Source organism: Armigeres subalbatus, chromosome 2 (genome assembly GCF_024139115.2).
Source record: "Armigeres subalbatus isolate Guangzhou_Male chromosome 2, GZ_Asu_2, whole genome shotgun sequence".
In the NCBI taxonomy this organism is placed as follows: domain Eukaryota; kingdom Metazoa; phylum Arthropoda; class Insecta; order Diptera; family Culicidae; genus Armigeres; species Armigeres subalbatus.
In genome coordinates, this window is record NC_085140.1 from 5,770,516 (window position 1) to 5,792,918 (window position 22,403).

A 22,403-nucleotide genomic window follows, 5' to 3' on the forward strand; every position below is an offset into this window, starting at 1 on the left:
TTGTTTGGAAGGACAATGCACGCTCAGACAACTTGCAGATGATGCCGTGGTCTCTCTAAGAGGTCCATGTGCAGATGTCTTGCAAGGACCATTGCAAAGTACCCTAGATAATCTGACTGTTTGGGCCAGACATTTGGGGATCGAGTTTTCACCGCAAAAAACTCAGTTGGTTGTGTTTACTAAGAAGCGGTACCCTGCTCAACTGAAACTAAAGCTGTTGAATGATGACATCAACCAATCTTTATCTTCTAAATACCTTGGGGTCGTGTTTGATTCTAAATGTACCTGGAAACTCCATTTTGAGTATTTGATAGAAAAATGCCGGAAAAGGATCAATTTTCTACGTTCTATCTCCGGAACATGGTGGGGTGCTCACCCGGAAGACCTCATCAAACTCTATAGAACGACTATTCTCTCTGTTTTAGAGTATGGCTCTTTCTGCTTCCTCTCAGCAGCTGATTGCCACCTGATCAAATTGGAACGAATTCAGTATCGTTGTTTACGTATTGCCCTTGGCTGTATGCATTCAACGCATAACATGAGCCTGGAGGTGCTTGCTGGAGTCACTCCTTTAAAGCACCGTTACTGGGAGCTCTCACTAAGAATACTCATCAAATGTGGAACAAGTAACACACTTGTCCTAGATAACTTCGAAAAAATGCTTGAACTGACTTGTCGTTCAAGATTCCTTAGAGTTTATCTCAACTACATATCAACAGATCTTTGTCTTCCGTGTTATAATCCATCTCGAGTTCACTTCACCAACGACAGTTCCTCCATTGAATACGATCTATCCATGAAACATGCCATTCAAGGAATACCAGATCATCTTCGAAAAATATCCATTCCCTCACTTTTTTCCGAAAAATATGAACATGTCAATTGCAACAACAGATACTTCACTGATGGTTCTCGCATTAACGGATCCACTGGCTTCGGTGTTTTCAATGTGACTTCAACCACCTTCCGAAAACTTCAGGAACCGTGTTCGGTTTATGTTGCTGAGCTGGCAGCAATTAACTTCGCTTTGGGGATAATTTCCAATCAGCCCGTAGACCATTATTTCATCTTCTCGGATAGTCTTAGTTCTATCGAGGCACTCCGGTCGATGAAACCTGTTAAGCACGCATCTTACTTTCTTACAAACATAAGAGAGCAGATGTGTGTTTTGGTCGAAAGATCATTCAAGATTACCTTTGTTTGGGTCCCATCTCACTGCGTAATCTACGGCAATGAGAAGGCGGACTCGCTAGCAAAGGTGGGCGCACAGGAAGGTGAGGTTTATAATAGACAACTCTCGAACAACGAGTTTTTCCCATTAGTCCGTCAGAGTACTCTTCAGAGTTGGCAAAGGAATTGGACACACAACGAACTTGGACGATGGCTATTTTCCATAGTTCCAAAAGTTTCTGGGCGAGCGTGGTTCAGAGGTGAGGACTTAAGTCGATGCTTCATTCGCGTGATGTCGAGACTTATGTCCAATCACTATTCACTAAACGCACATCTGTACAGAATAAACCTTGTCGATAGCAACTTATGTAGGTGCGGAGCCGATTATGATGACATCGATCACGTAGTTTGGTTCTGCTCGGAAAATGACGCCTCCAAAGAGCGACTATTGGATACCCTTGTGGCCCGAGGTAAACAACCCTTCAGGGAAGTTCGAGGTGTTTTGGGAGATCGTGATGTAGTCTATATGCAGGCTATTTATGGTTTACTGACATCAAAATCTAATACTTTGTTTTTTTTTCTTTCTTCAAAGTTTTTTTTAAGTCTCTGCCTGTCTGTTCCGTAGAGCTCCGCAGCTCTGGCCATCCGGAAGATGCTCCCAGTCGAACCATTCCTCGAGCACGACGACACACCACATCGTCACTGACGCCAAATAACCGGATGAGCAGCTGACATTATTTGATTATGATGATTCCCTGATTTCCGAATCCTAATCCCCTTCCATCCCTGAACATTGTAAAGCTAACCTCGAGTCACAACGAGTACGTTGGCTTCTTCCCCTCTCTTACTAACTTCATAATAAAATGATATTGATTGTACATATCCCAAAGAACTATGGCTCCGTGTTATACACGCCTGAGCCTACCAAATAAACGAAATTGAAAAAAAAAAGTCTTGGTATATGGAACTGAGACATTGGGGCTAAACGAGCTCAATAATTACATAAAGAAGTGTCCCGCGTTCATGAAACAGCATTCACTATTTTTTTAGAATATTATCTTTTGAATGATCCCTTGATCTCCACTGTGAGTTGTTCGTGAAGAGAGTTATCATTTTGTTCCAGCTTTGAAATCGGTTATCCTCAGTATGGAATGGTTGTATTAAAATCTTCCGAAATTGTAGTTACACCTTTAGCGAGGCAATTGGTGGGATAGTGCACTTTTTTGTTTCGTGGTGAAATAAACTTGGAAGATCACGTTGAGAAAGTAATCTTTTCTCTCCGGAATGTCAAAACTTAAGTTCCTGTAAGGTTTTTATGCAGAATTGTATCAAAATCTGCCACCCGTTAGTTGGGAGCTTAGTCCAGCATCCGAACTTTGTATTTCACCAGCCCTATGCTAAGACCTCATGTTTAGCGTACCCAACACCAACACCAACGCCGAGCAACGTACGTCAAATTTAAAAAAAGCTTAACATCATAAAACATCCAAATTCAGCTTTCTTCAATATTCAACTTTAATCGGGAATATTAATTAAATATGACTAATGAGTTTAATTGATTCAAAACTTATCTACATGATCAATTTTGATTTTACTTACATGGAGAACAACAATTTGTCTTTTATTTCACCGTGAAAAGCTTGAGCAGAATTTAAAAATAAATCCTGCTCTTTTATTATTGTGGATATTTTTAATTATCAAGCTACAATCATTGGTGTTGTTGACGATTATTGACATCGCAACTGACAGCGGTCTATCTGCACACTGTGCCCGGGACATGGTGGCTATTTTTAGGCTACGGGAGTTAGATAGGGATGGATCGAAGTGTGCCGTGCGCGCGAGCGGACGCTGTTTTTTTTTTCTATGTGCAGTTTTCCCATCTTTTTGTTTCCTCTGTTAATCGGCCGATTGTAAATAATGATGAAACGAGAAAAAAAAATCTGTGAAGTGATAATAGTACGAAATATCAATCAATTGGAGACCCTTTCGAAGACATTATCAAGTGGTACGGCTGGTACAACTGTGGTGACAGTAATTTGGAACTCACATCTTTGAGGATTACTGGCTGGCCGTGGAAGCCAATGTTGGTGAGATAAAGTCAATGAATGATTACGTCTTTTTTCGATGCGGATTGGGGGTATTTCCATACAATGAACACAAGAGAGTAAAGAAGAAGTTAGCCTAAATCGTTTGTAAGATTGTCCATCAATCGGTTGGAAATCCTTCTGATAATAAGTATCAGTTACACTACCTTTTATATATTATCAATTAAATGTTTAAAATGTTTCTAAAATATTTGTAGACAAATTTAATTTCTGGCAGGGTAATAAATCTTATCAATATTATTTCTTGTATGGTAGTTCGAAAATTTGACAATTGACCTTGAATCGCCATGTTTATTGCGACTGACACTATTATTTTGCCTACCAAAAAAAAAAACAATCGAGAAAAAAAAATATTGCGCGGCCGGTAATAAAGATCAGTTCAGTGTGTGTTTTCTCTTGTTTCGGACAGCAGAACGATCGCGCGATGTGCCAAAATATTGCATTGCGCGGCCTGTAATTGTACATAAAAAGTGTTTCAGACACGTGCATGTTTGTGCAAGCATAGAGTGATCGATTATAAGCAAGGACAATGCCCTTGCCAATAATTTAAGACTATGTGAATGCACAAACATGTTCAGCGTCAGGATAAATTGGAATAAATGGTAAGCCGATCTACATAACCTGTATAACAATAATAATATTTTTACCACTATATACGTGCCAGAATCAAACGGATTTAGTTTTGATTCAGGAAGTTTGAATACACTTCAGATATCTCTATGATATGTGGGTGTACTCATGCGGGGCTTATTGTAAACGACTATAGCTTCGGAATGCTCGCGTTCTTGAAATGGGCTATAGGAGTTGCAATAGAGCTATCACCTTCTAGCTCCCGGATCTAAGATTCTTGCAATTATATAAATAAAATGGTTGCACGAATATTCTATCCATAATGCCACTGCCAGACAGTGATTGTAATAACACACACAACACACGGGAGTTAGATAGGGATGTCTATAGCCTGTATTTCACATTTCAATCAAAACATCACCTTACATAGCTGATGCCATGCCATCTCAGGAAATAATGAAAACAGAAACAGTTGAAGAGATTCCACTCAGGAAAAAATAGATCATCGATCTTCTACTACCCGCATAAATCCAAACGATAGCCGAACTATTATTGGAACGGTATACGTTCCACGTTGCACCATAATAATAATGGTACTGGACCATAATCGTACTGTAGTCTGATAACATTTTGACCATAGTGACTACGGTTTTCGTAGACCGGACTGTATGAGCAACGGGTTGTTAAGAATGTTGACCGTACGAAAATGCGCTTTTCTTCATACATTTTTGGAGGAAGGATTTTATCAATATTATATTGCTTATGGTTCGTGGAACGAAAACCTCATTCATTAAGGCCAATGTAATAGTTTTACCATAAATGTGTACTGTTCGAAGAACTTAGTGTTAATGGGTAACGATATCAACTATGCTCACGATATATTTGTAACTGTACGAAGAACGGTAGATTTGTATGCGGGTAATTGGAATCATACACACAAACACAACAAGGGAATATGATATTTTTCGAATATTAGGAAATACTTAGGGTTACCGAAAAAAAAACACTGTTTGATTTGCGTTGTCTGGGATATTTGTATAAGAATTTTATATCATGAAAATGATATTTGAAATCGAAGCTCTTTAAACCTTTAATCTAAAATATTATTGGGATGGTGGTCCTTTCCATATGGTCATGAAGGAGCATCCTTTCTCTAAATGGGCCTTCAATTGATCGCACTCGGTACTGTCTGTCCAAGCAGAGGAAGGGCAATTCTAAAAATAATCGAACTAGAAGAACCAACTCTTCAGTGTTATAAATTAAACAACTCACGATAAACACCATCGAGGACATGCATTCGAGGAAATTACCCGCCATCACACTACACCCTTGACCGTCTTTCTCCGCTCCAACTGGAGACACTTTCTGGTAGCAGGTTTCAACGGAACTCTTGGAAGCCGCTTGCCAATCAGGGGACGATCCCATCGAGGCTACCATCTTTTCAATCGCTGTATCCTTGTTCATGGTTCCATCGTTCATAATGCCTTGCTGTTCGAGCATGCACTGCGAAAAGCACTACGGAAAACGAAATTCATATGTTAACGTAGACATTTTGTGCAAAACAAAAGAGCTGGCGTACGTTATGATTTGGCGGGAAACTACCCGGCGTCAACGGTTCGGTTGGCAGCGGGAATTTCTGAAGGCATTCAGCGAACTGCTCTTCATGCGGTACAACTTCCGGAGCTTTGCAGCAATTCATCGGCGACTCATCATTTGGTGAAGTCAAGCATTCCTGGTTGATTTGCATACTGGTGACCTGCGGATTTATTATTGATTCATGATTATGTTACCCGATCGTACGTTTTGATATTACCGCTGCGACCAGTCCAATCGCACAAAGCAGAGCGAAGCAGAACTTCATGTTGACGAAATGAACGTTCAAGCTGTGGGATTCAAGATCTAAAGTGGTTCTAAGTCAGAGCAACGGTGAGCTGATGCTTTTAAACAGTTTTTGGCTATCGAACTCAGTGACCGTAAAATTGAATTTCGGAAGACGAGAATTGTAACTGCCAATTACCTACACGGGCTGGAATTGTGAATGGTGGGTGATGCGCACGCGACATTCAGTAAGCTCGTTTTGATAACAATCTGCGGAAAGTGCGCATCAGCATATGCATCAGAGGGGTGTTATTGTCGTTTGTTGATAATTCTTTCTGCCTGACTCGTGATGTTAGTTTTAATGAATAGGTCCATATTTGACAATTCGTAAAAAAGCATGACATTATCATATGATTCGATGGTTTCCCGACTAGGAGGTCATATCAAAATTATAACAACCTATGTTATTAAGTTATACTAATTTTTTATAACAAAATTTGATAGAAATATGGTGCAGGATGTTGTTAAAATATCTAAATTTCTATCAAAAACTACTCTACTGGAAACAAAAAACTATCAAATTTTGTTACAACTTTATCATAAAAATAACATATTTTGATAGAAATTTTTAACAGAATCAGATACAAAATATATTGTTTCTGTTCAGTTGGAATTTTTACAGGTCGTGATAGGTCTCCAGATTGTGATCAACAATCAGAAATTTTTGTTTTTGTTCGAACAAGAATATTTTTCAAGAACATGAAACTAACAACATTACAACTAAGGCAACCTTCTCAAATTATATCAGCTTTGTGATATCTATGGCTGGTATGAATATAGAGGTCAAAGAAATCACATCGTAGTTGATTTTGGTATCCGAAATACAAGAAGTTCCGTCGCGTGTAAAATTGTATAAACCGGTCGAATTGTCCGCCCCAAGTTCCCATTGTGAGGGTTCCAAACTTTGGTGCACCGTCATCAAGAATAGTTCGCGAGTTTAGTGTGAACAGTAAACAAAGTGGCTGGTAGACTTTGCAACATTTATTTTAATTGCCTACTGTTGGGCAATTCGGTGTTAAGCATTTTTTCAAATCATATTATGATATAATCCTGTTACAACATTTGAAAGATAATGGCTATTGAGAACAAAATTGTATCAAAATAAGTTATAAATATCACAATATGTTAAAATTGTGTTCAGTTTCTGTTATGCTCTTCTAGTCGGGTTGCTGTACAAATCATTAGAACAATAATAACAGCTGCAAATTTGCAAGTGAAGTGTGCCTTGCAGTCTTTTTTCCTCTAGTAAATGTGGTTCTATTTTTGAAAGCTCGCCTAAGGTGCAAAATTTTTCTTTAGTTTTCTCTAACGGTTCTAACAACTGACAACTGACCTTACTTAATTTATACATGCATTTGGATACGCCTGTTGCAACCCATCTCAACATTGCATGCATGATTAGAGGAAAAGTATCGCCAAATATCCATATCACCCTTTACGAGAATTACATGATGGATTCACCTGCCGAGTCTAACAATAAGCCCTTGAGAAAATGTAGTTCTCCTTAAGAAAAGTCTATTTTAGGAAGAGGAAGGGTTGTTGGCCAAAAGTCATTCTCTCGAAATCCAATTGCCCGACTTCCACTTCACCGAATAATACGTTAGGCTGATTCCATTTGGCCGAATTGAACGTTTAGTCGAAACGATTGGTAGGCCTGGAACGGTTTGGTCGAAAACGACTTACGGCCGAACTAAAATATGTTTCGAATGAATTTCTGCAAGAAACTCTGAAAAAAATCCTAATTTCCAAAGGAATTCTAAAAATTTCTTAACAATGATATGGAAATGCTAATATCATCTTCCAAACTTGGACGTACATGTTCATGATAGCATTAGAGGCGAAAGTATAGAATTGATAGTTCCGTTAGGATACGGCAGGCATGAAGAATGTTTTTATAGAAGTCGATTTGAAAGCGAGCGGAGGGCAATATTTGTGATGGCACATCACACGACCTTCCTTCTGCCAAGCTCCCGTATGAAGGGGGAGGGAAGAATATCAGTGTGGAAGCTGATATATCTCCACTGGCAAAAGGAAGGTGGTTTGACTTGCTCATATGCCATCGCGTGCGGAAGGATTTGCTATCGACGAGTACTATCTCCAAATTTCTAATATGACATCAGCATTTAGTCGAATAGGATTTTTATTGCACAGTTCTGTTTTCTCATTGCGTCCGTCTCGTCGAAAGAATTTCTTCCTAGTGTTTCCAAAGCGATTTCTTGAAAAATTTCTGTAAGAATTCCTACAATAAATTCCGAAAAAGTTTTAAAATCATGTTTCGAAAAAAAAAATTAAAACGGATTTTTTTAAGGTATTCTTAAAACAATTTCCGTAGATATTCCCAAAGGTTTTTTTCGAAGGGTTCCAGAAGAAACTCGTAAAAGAATTCCAAAAGATACAAATATATAGCACAGAATTAAAGAGCCAGGAGCTACAATTTTCTTGATCTTTATTCAACAACCGCGATTATACCTGTCGGTAGATTTCCAAGCTCTCAGAAACATCAAGTTTCCAAGAAACATTTCTTTAAATTTTAATATTTGATGTCGTTATTGAATGATTTTCCATGTTCAGCTCACATGGACCGATACGTGCAATGGCTGCATCCTTCAACACGGTGTACGCTGAATTCGACATCAATCATCCGGCGGATTAATTAGGATATGTGAATTAGTTAATAAGATTTTATTCATTAAGGCAATGTTTTGTCAGATGAATTTAAAAGCAAACAATAAACAATAAACAATAAACATTAGATCTTAATTATTAATTTAATCCATTACCAGTTTCCCTCTTAGACTTTCTTACTTCAGCATGTTCTTTTTTATGTTATTTGAACCTTTGAACATAATTCTTTCTTTGAATTTTCGAATGAAGGTCTTGAGGAATTTCCAAAGGAATTTTCGGGATCTCCGAAGTAATTTTAGAAGGATTTTATGAAGAAATCACTGGAAGAAAAGAATGTCGGAAATTCCCTTCGGAATCCTTTAAAAAAATCTTGGATCCTCATGGAAAACCATATGGAACCTTCCGAAATTCTTTTAGGAGATTTCGTTCTATGAACTTCTTTATAAATTCCTTTAAAAATTGCTTCAGAAATTCCTGCGGAAATTGAAGTTGGAATTCCTTCAAATTTTATTTTAAAGCATTGCTTCTGCAATTGTTTTAGAATTTTCTTAAAGAAATGAAATCCCCTCCCGAAGTTTAAGGGTGAAGTTCTTTTAGGAATTTCTTCACAGCTTTATCCAGAAATTTGATTTCAAATCCCTTAAAACCTTCGGATATTCCTTCAGGTTTTTTTTTCGGGAATTTCTTTTAGGAATCTTCCTAAAATAACTGAAATTTGATATTTCTGAAATTTTTTCTAGGATTTCCTGTTTCATTCTTTAAAAAAAATCCCAAAAAAATCCTCCCACAAAATTTTCTGCAGGAATTTTGTATGATTTTACTAAAAGGAAATGGAAGTACAGAAGCAATTTTCGGATGAATTCACAAAGGTCTTTCATGAAGATTTTGTAGAAATGTCAAAAGGAATTCTCCATTCGTAATTTTCTTAATTATTCTTGGAGAAAATTTCTGAAGTGAAAAGAACTTTTGAAGGATTCTCAAAAGAAATTTTCGAAGAAAAAATACCCGATAACTAACAAAATATAGACAATCCAAAAAGTTGTTTCAAATTTTTCTGATGCAATTTAATTTTATACATCTTTTTTATGACACTTTGAGGACTTTCGGAAGCTTCCAACCCTCTTAAATGGAGGCTTCCGAGCATTTTGAAAGAAAGTTTCCGAGCCTCTTAAAAGGAGTCTTCCTATCTTCTGGAAAAGAAGCTTCCGACCCTCTTAGAAGGAGGCTTCCGAGCCTCTTGAAAGGAGGCTTCCGAGCCTCTTGAAAGGAGGCTTCCGAGCCTCTTGAAAGGAGGCTTCCGAGCCTCTTGAAGGGAGGCTTCCGAGCCTCTTGAAGGGAGGCTTCCGAGCCTCTTGAAGGGAGGCTTCCGAGCCTCTTGAAAGGAGGCTTCCGAGCCTCTTGAAAGGAGGCTTCGAGCCTCTTGAAGGAGGCTTCTGAGCCTCTTGAAAGGAGGCTTTGAGCCTCTTGAAAGGAGGCTGAGGCCTCTTGAAGGAGGCTTCTGAGCCTCTTGAAAGGAGGCCTGAGGCCTCTTGAAAGGAGGCTCTGAGGCCTCTTGAAAGGAGGCTTCTGAGCCTCTTGAAAGGAGGCTTCTGAGCCTCTTGAAAGGAGGCTTCCGGGCCTCTTGAAAGGAGGCTTCCTGAGCCTCTTGAAAGGAGGCTTCTGAGCCTCTTGAAAGGAGGCTTCTGAGCCTCTTGAAAGGAGGCCTGGGCCTCTTGAAAGGAGGCTCTGAGCCTCTTGAAAGGAGGCTTCTGAGCCTCTTGAAAGGGAGGCTTCTGGAGCCTCTTGAAGGAGGCTGAGCCTCTTGAAAGGAGGCTGGGGCCTCTTGAAAGGAGGCTGGGCCTCTTGAAAGGAGGCTTCTGAGCCTCTTGAAAGGAGGCTTCTGAGCCTCTTGAAGGAGGCTTCTGAGCCTCTTGAAAGGAGGCTTCCAGGCCTCTTGAAAGGAGGCTGGAGCCTCTTGAAACGATGCTTCTGAGCCTCTTGAAACGAGGGCTTCCAGGCTGCTTGAGCAGAGACTTCTGAGCCACGAGGCTTCTGAGGCCTCTTGAAATGAGGCTTCTGGAGCCTCTTGAAAGGAGGCTTGAGGCCTCTTGAAAGGAGGCTTCTGAGCCTCTTGAAAGGAGGCTTCCAGGCCTCTTGAAAGGAGGCTTCTTGAGCCTTCTTGAAAGGAGGCTTCCGAGCCTCTTGAAAGGAGGCTGAGCCTCTTGAAGGAGGCTTCTGAGGCCTCTTGAAAGGAGGCTTCCGAGCTCTCTTGAAGGAGGCTTGAGGCCTCTTGAAAGGAGGCTTCGAGCCTCTTGAAGGAGGCTTCTGAGCCTCTTGAAACGAGGCTGAGGCCTCTTGAAAGGAGGCTTCTGAGCCTCTTGAAAGGAGGCTCGGGCCTCTTGAAAGGAGGCTTGAGCCTCTTGAAATGAGGCTTCCGGGCCTCTTGAAGGAGGCTTCCTGAGGCCTCTTGAAAGGAGGCTTCTGAGCCTCTTGAAGGAGGCTTCCAGGCCTCTTGAAAGGAGGCTTGAGCCTCTTGAAAGGAGGCCTGGGCCTCTTGAAAGGAGGCTTCTGAGCCTCTTGAAAGGAGGCTTCTGAGCCTCTTGAAAGGAGGCTTCTGAGGCCTCTTGAAGGAGGCTTTGAGGCCTCTTGAAGGAGGCTGGGCCTCTTGAAAGGAGGCTTCCAGGCCTCTTGAAGGAGGCTTCCGAGCCTCTTGAAAGGAGGCTTGAGCCTCTTGAAAGGAGGCTTCTGAGCCTCTTGAAAGGAGGCTTGAGGCCTCTTGAAAGGAGGCTCTGAGCCTCTTGAAGGAGGCTTCTGAGCCTCTTGAAGGAGGCTTCCTGAGCCTCTTGAAAGGAGGCTTCTGAGCCTCTTGAAAGGAGGCCTGAGCCTCTTGAAGGAGGCTGGGCCTCTTGAAGGAGGGCTGGAGCCTCTTGAAGGAGGCTCTGAGCCTCTTGAAAGGAGGCTTGAGCCTCTTGAAAGGAGGCTGGAGCCTCTTGAAAGGAGGCCTGAGCCTCTTGAAAGGAGGCTTCCGGAGCCTCTTGAAAGGAGGCCTGAGCCTCTTGAAAGGAGGCTTCCTGAGCCTCTTGAAGGAGGCCTGAGCCTCTTGAAAGGAGGCTCTGAGCCTCTTGAAAGGAGGCTTCCTGAGCCTCTTGAAAGGAGGCTCTGAGCCTCTTGAAAGGAGGCTTGAGGCCTCTTGAAAGGAGGCTTGAGCCTCTTGAAAGGAGGCTTCTGAGCCTCTTGAAAGGAGGCTTCTGAGGCCTCTTGAAAGGAGGCTTCCAGGCCTCTTGAAAGGAGGCTTCTGAGCCTCTTGAAAGGAGGCTTCTGAGCCTCTTGAAGGAGGCTTCCAGGCCTCTTGAAGGAGGCTTCTGGAGCCTCTTGAAAGGAGGCTTCCTGAGCCTCTTGAAGGAGGCTTCGAGCCTCTTGAAAGGAGGCCTGAGCCTCTTGAAGGGAGGCTTCTGAGCCTCTTGAAGGAGGCTTCCTGAGCCTCTTGAAAGGAGGCTTCCTGAGGCCTCTTGAAGGAGGCTCTGGAGCCTCTTGAAGGAGGCTTCCTGAGCCTCTTGAAGGAGGCTTCTGGGCCTCTTGAAAGGAGGCTCTGAGCCTCTTGAAGGAGGCTGGGCCTCTTGAAGGAGGCTTCCTGAGCCTCTTGAAAGGAGGCTTGAGCCTCTTGAAAGGAGGCTTCTGAGCCTCTTGAAAGGAGGCTTCTGAGCCTCTTGAAAGGAGGCTTCCGGGCCTCTTGAAAGGAGGCTTCTGAGCCTCTTGAAAGGAGGCTTCTGAGCCTCTTGAAGGGAGGCTTCTGAGCCTCTTGAAAGGAGGCTTGAGCCTCTTGAAGGAGGCTTCCGAGGCCTCTTGAAAGGAGGCTTCTGAGGCCTCTTGAAAGGAGGCTTCCGAGCCTCTTGAAAGGAGGCTCTGAGCCTCTTGAAAGGAGGCTGCCGGAGCCTCTTGAAAGGAGGCTGCCAAGGCCTCTTGAAAGGAGGCTGCCGAGCCTCTTGTAAGGAGGCTGCCGAGCCTCTTGAAAGGAGGCTGCCGAGCCTCTTGAAAGGAGGCTGCCGAGCCTCTTGAAAGGAGGCTGCCGAGCCTCTTGAAAGGAGGCTGCCGAGCCTCTTGAAAGGAGGCTTCCGAGCCTCTTGAAAGGAGGCTTCCGAACCTCTTGAAAGGAGGCCTCCGAGCCTCTTAAAAAAAGGCTTCCGAGCCTCTTGAAAGGAGGCTTCCGAGGATGAATCGTGAATTTGGCAGATTGGAACACCTAGTGGTGTATTCATCCTGGTAGGGAAGGGGGAGGAAATGATGATGCAATCACTCGCCCGCTGCAAGCCGAATATACCTCTGCACTTGCCACGAGTTCATGCGGAATTTGTTGGAATTTTTGGATTAGTATGTTTTGGATTAGGTTCGAGAGACAGAGGTCCGTCTTGGTTAACGAGCTGCCAATGTGATAGATAGGAGATAGCAACTAATGGAATTTCTAATTGGATGTAGGAAGCGTAGTTTATTTCCAATTCTAGAAGATTACTGCTAGAATACTCAAGTTGAAGGTATAGGAATAGAAATGGAAACGGTATGGAATGGAAGTCTATTTCCAGTTCTAGCGATTGCTAGAACATGAGAAATATAGAGAAAGATACAAAGTAGGAGAATGGAACGGACCTGGGATTGAACCCACGACCTCCTGCGTATGAGGCAGAAGCAGTAGTTATATGACTACCAAGTCCGCTCATCTGGTCCGAAAAATCCGAAAAACAAACCCACATTTTTGAAAATAAATGTGATAATTTTCCGTCCCTCCCTTTTGTATTCATAAAGGCCTACAATATCCACTTAAACATATATAATGAAAATGGATCACGTTTAAACTACACGGACAGATATATAAACCCAAAATTTACGTAAAAAGTACAGATGAGAATATTGCATAAACTTTTACCCAAATTTGGGTAGTGTTTTCTTTTCCTTTCTATGATTGTTGTCAAAGATAAAGCGAGATGCATCAAACTTACCGGGGTTGTTCAGTACAATAACTCAATTTTTTAGTAAATTCTGTATTCTTAATTTTGAGTAGATTAAGGTCATTAATCTTAGCCCTGGGTAACTTTTTTGCCCTCGGTTAAAGGCAAACTTCTTAGTGTGAGAATAATAATTTTACTCAAAATTGAGTTATCGGGCTGAACCACGATTCTGAGTGAAAATAACCCACTTTTAAGTAGTTTTGCGGTTCCATGTACGTGGTTCTTGTTTTGAGGTTCATTATTTTCATTTTTTCATATTGTGTATCGGCTCTTAAAAACTAAAACATGAAGCATATAAACGTTTCGTGTAGTCTTCCTTTCACTTCCCCAGCCCCTCTTCCTACCATTATAGAGTTTATGAGTAATACGCTGATTTTTTGAATTTATGACACATCTACAAACAAATTATCAATCGCACAATCCTAGAAAACGAAATAATGAACCATCCTGAAAAGTAATCCGAGTGGTCACCTGCAGGGATTACCTGATGGGTAGCTAGTCAGCGTAGTGAATACTTTGGGTCTCTACAATTTTGTCCTTCAAAATAACGCTTGTAGCTTTATTGCATAGTCACCTAACAACTTCGTGTATCTGAAATATTACTGAGTACATATACATATTTTATTTATATTTTGTGTTCAATACGGCAATATATGCTTATGTTTGTATACAGCGCAGTGTTTCAATTTGTCCCGATATGAGGGGCAAGTAAGATGCATATAAAAAAACAAATTCCGTGTACAAAATATTTCAAAATAATTTTGGTAAGGTTTCTAATTTTCACGGGTAATCTTTGGTCCGCACAACAGCAAACGGATTCAAAATTTATCAGAGGGTGATTTTTTACAGTACATCAAAGTTCACCTTGAAAAAACCGTTTTAACTTGCCCCGGTACACCTTAATTTGGTAATAAGGCTTGTCAATAATAAAATGTGAAATTAGAATTTAAATCATATTAATTAAATAACAGGAAAAAGTACTTATCATCTAAGATAAAAGACCGTGTGGTCAAACACTTATCATAAAAAATACATTGATTGAAAATTAAAATAAATAAATTTAGGTGTTAAAAAAAAGGGAAAGACGCCCCCGATGCAAAACGCCTGTTGGGTATTCACTCATATTTACCGTGTTTGAGATGTCCTTAACAAAACTACACTTAAAATTATGTAGGTTGGGCGAAAAAATTGTCAAAATAATAGATAGGAAGGAAGGAAAAATCAAAATTTTCCAAATTTTGATGAAACATCTAATAAAGTACTACGCGCCTCCACACACGGTCCATACCAAAATGCTGATTCGCCGACGCGTGGTGCGTTGTTCCCTAAAAGCTGTCAGCTGAAAGGCGTTTTGCCTCATGAGTTTTCCGGCAACGAAATATCACCACTAAATGCGAATATTGCGAATATGATTAAGTTTTTTTTTTAAATCCTGAGATGGCATCGGCAAGCTATTTTGTTTAACTGTTGCATGAGGTATAAATACCCATAAAAATCGTTACGCTAAGATAAATTAGAGTAGTCTTTGCTTAGCATATTGCATATATTTCCCTAATAACCGTTTGTCTTCAAAAAGTCTTGTCATTCGAGTACTTAGAGCAATGTAAACGACACTACTAAGAAGCATCATATAACTCAAATATATGCTTGAAAAAAAGGTTCTCCGGTCATATATCTGCACAATGAACGATTCTTCTTACAATAGGAAACAAAAATGCAATTCGGTGCATTGGATAATGGCATTAAATTTAGTAAATTGTTTGAGCACACACATACAAAGAGGCAGATATCACCATAATTCGGCGAGCTAAGTTGTATGGTATTTGTTATTCAAAGGTTTTATAGGTCTCCAACCATTCTATCAAAAGTTCTTCAATTGGCTAAGAATATTTACGATTAAAAATAAAGGTAATGTTGAGAGGAATTCGTTTTACTCCAATACGTTTAGGATTTTCTTTATGAATTCTAATGTCATTTACATGCGCTTGTTTCACAAATAGAGTAAACATGTCATCCTTCTTAGCGCTGACGTACATCTCCCACTATTGAGATCCTATTCATTTTTTACCCATGGCTCATACTTTTGTTTCCGATTTCGCATTTATCAAATTCGATTGTATTCAGAACACGCGCGACTTTAGCCCGTCTTTGTCACGCTGACGTTTAGCCATCCGCACCGTGAGCGCGCGCGCAATCCAACGGCGACGCAGTCTTGTCTCTTATCATCATTGTCGTTGCTGTCGTCGTCATTCGTCACCCGAATCCGTCGCGTCATCGCCTTGGCTTTTGCCATTATTATTGCCTGGAACTGGAGGAGCTGCTTCGCGAAACGGCTTCTCTGTTTACTTTATTGACACTTTTGGAAATAAATATTCATTTTTTTCCCTCTCGCACGCGGCGCTGGCTGTTGCGCACTGCCTGAGAAACCATTGGGCCTCGTCCTCCTCCGTAAAAGCTCAAGGTCAGACCATTCATGCGTTTATAATGTGAGATGCTTATTTGTGTATGGGCGATATTTTTGTGGAAGCTGCTCTACAACTGCGCCCCAGGTGGGACACAACTCGATTTGAATGAAGTTGTAAGCAGCCATCTAATTTATTTTGGAATACCATACGAGCGTTGTATTGTTTGGTATCGATTTTCATTCTGCATTGTGGAGATATTTTAGAGATGCAATTATCATAGCAGAACATTTCTCAATGATTCTAAAAAATGCAGCTATAATAAAGTTCCAAGAAGTAATCATTGGAAAATTATTCTATTCAGAAGTTTCTTTCATCCTTCCTTACTTGTAATAAGAGTATGCGAGATATGCGATTTATCAGAGTCGAAACTCAGCGATATGAAATAAGGTAACCGGATCACACTGGACTTTATCGTGCACCACTGTCGAAAAAAAAATGAAATTGCCTCTAACAAAGTTCGAAACGATATTTTTTCTCTGGGTTGAAGTGAGTTGAAACTTTTTCAGAATATGAAGCGATTTGATTAATATGTATAATAAGTATTTTATCAATATAAAACTGTCATATTGTTTTCAACTTCATAATTGTTGATTTGTGAAAAGATTCATCTGATGAATTTCTTTTAAATTTAAATATTTCCTAAAGAAAATTTCTATCTAAAATAATTAGAATTATAAAACGTAACCAAATTAAAAACACCGTATTTTGAGTAACTAATTAACTCCTACAGCTGATCCAGACCATCAAACAAAGAATATTCAAAACCTCACATACTCCTAGCTTACTACACCCTGAGCAAACCGAGTGCTTTTTAGTCGCAATTCATTTTCAAATAAAACTCTTAATTATAATAACAGCAGCACAAACAACAGTCATCATTATTTGCCGATCGTTTGAAGCAGCCGGTTGTGAAGGACCGTGTCTCATCGCAGGCAAAAGCTTAGTTTTTCACTGTGAGTTTTTTTTCTCAATTGAGTTTTTTTATATCCTGAGTTATCCACCGTGAAACAAGTGATTGCCTAAGGCGATTCACGATCGCGAAGAAGTTGTGCGTACGGCAAGGGTCGCGCGTACATTATAAAAAAGTGATTAAACTATTAATCACCGTCATCGGTGGTCCCCATCCAGTGGAGGACCGAACATCGAAAACAAAACAGCAGAAAGGGAACGGATAAGTAGAGCACATTTTATCTTATTGTATCCACTGTTCCCATTGTACCTATTCTGCACTCACCACACAGCAGTGGTCGAGCTGTTATTTTGTTTGTCTGTCGCCAGTTAACGCCGTCATCCCTAGGGTGTGAAAAAAATAGGGTGACCAGTGAAATTTAAAATTTGATTGAATTTATTAATATTATTAACATTTTTTTTTCTTTTTTTTTTGCTTTACTATAAAGTTAATCTAGTTATAAGTTTCCAAGCACCTTTTTTTTTATTATTATTATTATTATTATTATCATTATTGTGTTGTTTCAATTATTTGCGTTCAAATTACGCATTAGATGGATGAAGCAAACGGGGGCGATACGCCTCCTAAAGATAATGTAGTTCGCACGCGATTCTACCAGGCATCCTCACCTGGGCCTTGGGTTGTTTACTTTCGGCAGAAAGTAAAAAGCTTAGATTTTCTAGGAATTAAACGTGACTTGACGCGTCGTTTTCCGAAAACTGATTTTCATCAGATTAATCGGAACAAACTACGTGTAACCGCACCTACATACCAGGATGCAAATGCTATCGCAAAAGACCAAAACTATAATGTGGAATATTTGGTTTATGTGCCCTCGCGGGAGGTCGAGATTGAAGGCGTAATTAACGCAGCGAGCCTGTCTTGCAAGGATGTACTTGCAGGAAAAGGCCGTTTAAAGAATGCCCTGCAGTCTACCGTGGATATTCTGGACTGCAAGGAATTGCATTCAGCAGCTATGGTAGATGGTAAAAAGTCAGGTTCGCTACGGGTAACGTTTGCCGGTTCGATACTCCCAAAATATGTAGATATCGAAAATATGTTGTTTCCGGTGCGTCTTTTTGTACCCAGAGTTTTCAATTGTACCAACTGCAAACAGTTGGGGCACACTGCCGAGTTTTGCGACAACAAGCCCCGTTGTGGCAAATGTTTTGAAAAGCATAGGGAGGAGTCCTGCCAACAACAAGTTACAAAGTGCGCTTATTGTGGCATGGACCCTCCCATGGTTTGCAAGAATGTCCGGTGTACAAAAAGCGCACCCAAAAAGTTAAGCGTTCGTTGGTACAGCGCTCTAAGCAGTCGTATGCAGAAATGGTGAAGTCGCAAGACACATCCGCAACTGCCAACGCAACGGCTGCTATTTCAGCTGCCGTTCAAGTAAGTGATTTTTATGATGTGATTTCCATAGACGAATCGGACTCTGACGTAGCCGATATGGATGATTCTGCGGAGGTACACGTACCCGAAAAGAGGAAGAAACTGTCTTCCCCGGGATTGCGCCGTAAGAAAACAAAAATCATCCCTAGAAGCTTGCCGAAATCTGATGGTAATGGGGGATTATTTAAAATTCCGAAGCAGACTGTCTATACTGCTCCTTTTGACCCATGTTGCAGTAAGACATTCCCGCCATTGCCTAAAACTGATGTTACAAAGAAACATCAGTCAAGGAATATCTCTGAGCAGAAAACTGCTACTCGCACTTCCAAGAAAAGAATCTCGTCCAAGCGAGGATTGATATCCTTTAAGGACCTTGTGGATCGTATTTTGAACTTATTCAATATTCCGAATTCATTGAGGCCAATCATTGACCTCTTTATTCCAACAGTTGAAAGTTATCTGAAGCAATTGACTGTTTCATGGCCCTTCTTGCAGGACTTGTATCTTTCGATGGATAATACGGCCATACAAGATACAATCACTGTGCTGCAGTGGAACTGTCATAGTCTGAAACATAAATTGGACGTGTTTAAGTTTTTAATTCGCAACACCGATTGCGATATATTTGCACTCTGTGAAACATGGCTTTCTTCTGAAGATGAAATCAACTTCCACGATTTTAACATTATTCGCCAAGATCGGAATGATCATTATGGTGGCGTTCTTTTGGGAATCAAAAAATGTCACACTTTCTACAGAATTCCCATTCCGACTGTTAATGGTTTAGAAATCGTCGCTTGCCAAGTAAATGTAAAGAATAAAGACCTTTGCATAGCTTCAGTGTATATTCCCCAAATGCCTCACTTAATCGTCGGCATCTTTGGAGCGCAGTCTCTCTTTTATCATCCCCAGTTTTAATACTGGGTGATATGAATGCACATGGTATTGCATGGGGCGAAACTAGAGACGATAACAGAGCGCCTATTTTCTATGACTTGTGCGACGATTTCAACTTGAATATTTTGAACACAGGCGAAGTAACTCGAATAGGACCTCAAGGTCAGGAAAGTCGAATAGATCTGTCTTTATGCTCTAATTCACTATCATTAGATTGCACGTGGAAGGTAATCCAAGATCCCCATGGTAGTGACCACATGCCGATAGTCACCACAATCAAAAGCGGCTATCAACGATCAGTGTCAGTTAATGTTCCTTTCGACCTCACGAAAAACATTGACTGGCAAAAATTTGCATCGGCGGTAAAAATTGGTATTGAAGCAACTGATATTCTTCCTCCACTGGATGAGTATCGATTCCTTACCGAATTGATTCATAAAAGCGCACTAGAAGCTCAGAAACGACGCGTTCCAAGTACATCTGTCATAAGAAGACCAACCACTCCTGGATGGGATGATGAATGTACTAAGTTGTATTCTGAGAAATCTAATGCCTTTAAGGCTTTTCGTAAACACGGAAGGTCTGAGCTTTTCGAAGAGTATTTGAGGCTTGAAAGAAAGCTTAAAAATCTTCTTAAAGCTAAAAAAGGTAGCTACTGGCGACGTTTTGTCGAGGACTATCGCGAGAAACCTCAATGACAACACTTTGGAAAACGGCCCGCAACATGCGGAACCGCATTTACACTAACGAGAGTGAAGAATACTCCAATCGATGGATATTCAACTTCGCCAAAAAAGTCTGTCCAGATTCCGTACCAGCAGAACCGCTATTTCGAGAATCAATCACTGATCCCGGTTCTTTGGGTGGACCATTCTCAATGCTGGAACTTTCTATGTCTCTTCTTTCATCAAACAATTCTTCTCCGGGATGCGATAATATCAAATTCAATCTTCTAAAAAACCTCCCAGATATCGCTAAAAGACGATTACTTGACCTGTACAACTGTTTCATGGAGTACAACATCGTACCACCAGAATGGCGCCAGGTCAAAGTAATAGCTATTCAAAAGCCTGGGAAACCAGCGTCTAATCACAATTCATACCGACCGATTGCCATGCTATCATGCATGAGAAAATTATTGGAGAAAATGATCCTTTCAAGAATTGACCATTGGGTCGAGCAAAATGCATTACTGTCAAATACTCAATTCGGGTTTCGAAAAGGTAAAGGAACAAATGACTGTCTAGCGTTGCTCTCTTCAGATATACAGCTGGCCTATGCGCACAAGGAGCAACTGGCTTCAGTTTTCTTGGATATTAAGGGCGCTTTTGATTCTGTTTCCATAGAAGTACTGTCGGAAAATCTGCACAGTAGTGGATTACCCGTTATTTTGAATAATTTCTTGTATAATTTGTTGTCAGTAAAACACATGAACTTTACTCTCGGCACTCTGACAACTTCCAGAAATAGCTACATGGGCCTTCCCCAAGGTTCATGTTTAAGCCCCTTGCTTTACAATTTCTATGTTAAAGATATTGACAATTGTTTGGAAGGACAATGCACGCTTAGGCAACTTGCAGATGATGCCGTGATCTCCTAAGAGGTTCATGTGCAAATGTCCTGCAAAGACCATTGCAAAATTCCTAAATAATCTGACTGTTTGGGCCAGACATTTAGGGATCGAGTTCTCTCCGCAAAAACTCAATTGGTTGTGTTTACCAAGAAGCGGTACCCAGCTCAACTTAAACTTAAGCTGTTGAAAGATGACATCAACCAATCATTATCTTCTAAATACCTTGGGGTCTGGTTTGATATCAAATGTACCTGGAAAACCCATATTGATTATTTGTTAGAGAAATGCCGAAAAGGATCCATTTTCTCCGTTCTATCTCCGGAACTTGGTGGGGCGCTCATCCGGAAGACCTCATCAAACTATACAAAACGACTATTCTCTCTGTTTTAGAGTATGGCTCTTTCTGCTTCCTCTCAGCAGCTGAGTGCCACCTGATCAAATTGGAACGAATTCAGTATCGTTGTTTGCGTATTGCTCTTGGCTGTATGCATTCAACGCATAACATGAGCCTGGAGGTACTTGCTGGAGTCACTCCTTTAAAGCACCGTTACTGGGAGCTCTCACTTAGAATACTGATCAAATGTGGAACAAGTAACACACTTGTATTAGAAAACTTCGATAATATGCTTGAACTGGCTCATCGTTCAAGATACCTGCGAGTCTATCTCAACTACATATCGTCAGATCTCTGTCTTCCATGTTATAATCCACCTCGAGTTCACTTCGTCAACGACAGTTCCTCAATTGAATACGATCTGTCCATGAAACACGCTATTCAAGGAATACCAGATCATCTTCGACAAATATCTATCCCTTCCATATTTTCTTAAAATATGAACATGTCAATTGCAATAACAGATATTTCACTGATGGTTCTCGCATTAACGGATCCACTGGCTTCGGTGTTTTCAACGTAAATTCAACCACCTTCCGAAAACTTCAAGAACCGTGTTCGGTTTATGTTGCTGAGCTGGCAGCAATTAATTTCGCTTTGGGGATAATTTCCGATCAGCCCGTAGACCATTATTTCATCTTCTCGGATAGTCTTAGTTCTATCGAGGCACTCCGGTTTATGAAACCTGTTAAGCACGCATCTTACTTTCTTACAAATATAAGAGAGCAGATGCGTGATTTGGTCAAAAAATCATTCAAAATTACCTTTATATGGGTCCTATCCCATTTCCTAATCTATGACAATGAGAAGGCGGACACGCTAGCAAAGGGTGGCGCACAGGAAGGTAAAGTTTATGATAGACAAAGCTCGAACAACGAGTCTTTTCCATTAGTTCCTCAGAGTACGCTTCAAAATTGACAAATGAATTGGTCACACAATGAACTTGGACGGTGGCTATTTTCCATAGTTCCTAAAGTTTCTGCGCGAGCGTGGTTCAGAGGTGAGGACTTAAGCCGAGGCTTCATTCGCACGATGTCGAGGCTTATGTCCAATCACTATTCACTAAACGCACATCTCTATAGAATTAACCTGGTCGATAGCAATCTATGTAGGTGTGGAGCCGGTTACGATGACATCGATCACGTAGTTTGGTATTGCACGGAAAATGGCGCCTCAAGAGAGCAATTATTGGATACCCTTGTGGCCCGAGGTAAACAACCCTTCAGGGAAGTTCGAGGTGTTTTGGGAGATCGCGATGTGGTTTATTTGCAGGCCATCTATGCCTTTCTTTGCTCGTCTGACATCAAAGTCTAATACTTCATTTTTTCTTTCTCAGTTTTTTTTTCTTGTCCCTGTCTTATTGTTCCGTGTACCATGAAGCTCTGGCCATCCGGAAGATGCTC

At 40.8% G+C, this 22,403-nt stretch overlaps 1 protein-coding gene across 1 annotated transcript; it reads right to left on the bottom strand.

Moving 5' to 3' along the window:
• Positions 1-4,859: 4,859 nt before the first annotated feature.
• Positions 4,860-5,736, bottom strand: LOC134213968 (general odorant-binding protein 67-like). The gene is made up of 4 exons (XM_062693418.1): positions 5,659-5,736; positions 5,425-5,601; positions 5,118-5,360; positions 4,860-5,059 (listed from the first exon to the last, which is right to left on the bottom strand). The coding sequence occupies exons 1-4, from the start codon at positions 5,704-5,706 to the stop codon at positions 4,949-4,951; spliced, it is 579 nt and encodes a 192-aa protein (XP_062549402.1). The 5' UTR covers positions 5,707-5,736; the 3' UTR covers positions 4,860-4,948.
• Positions 5,737-22,403: the final 16,667 nt, after the last annotated feature.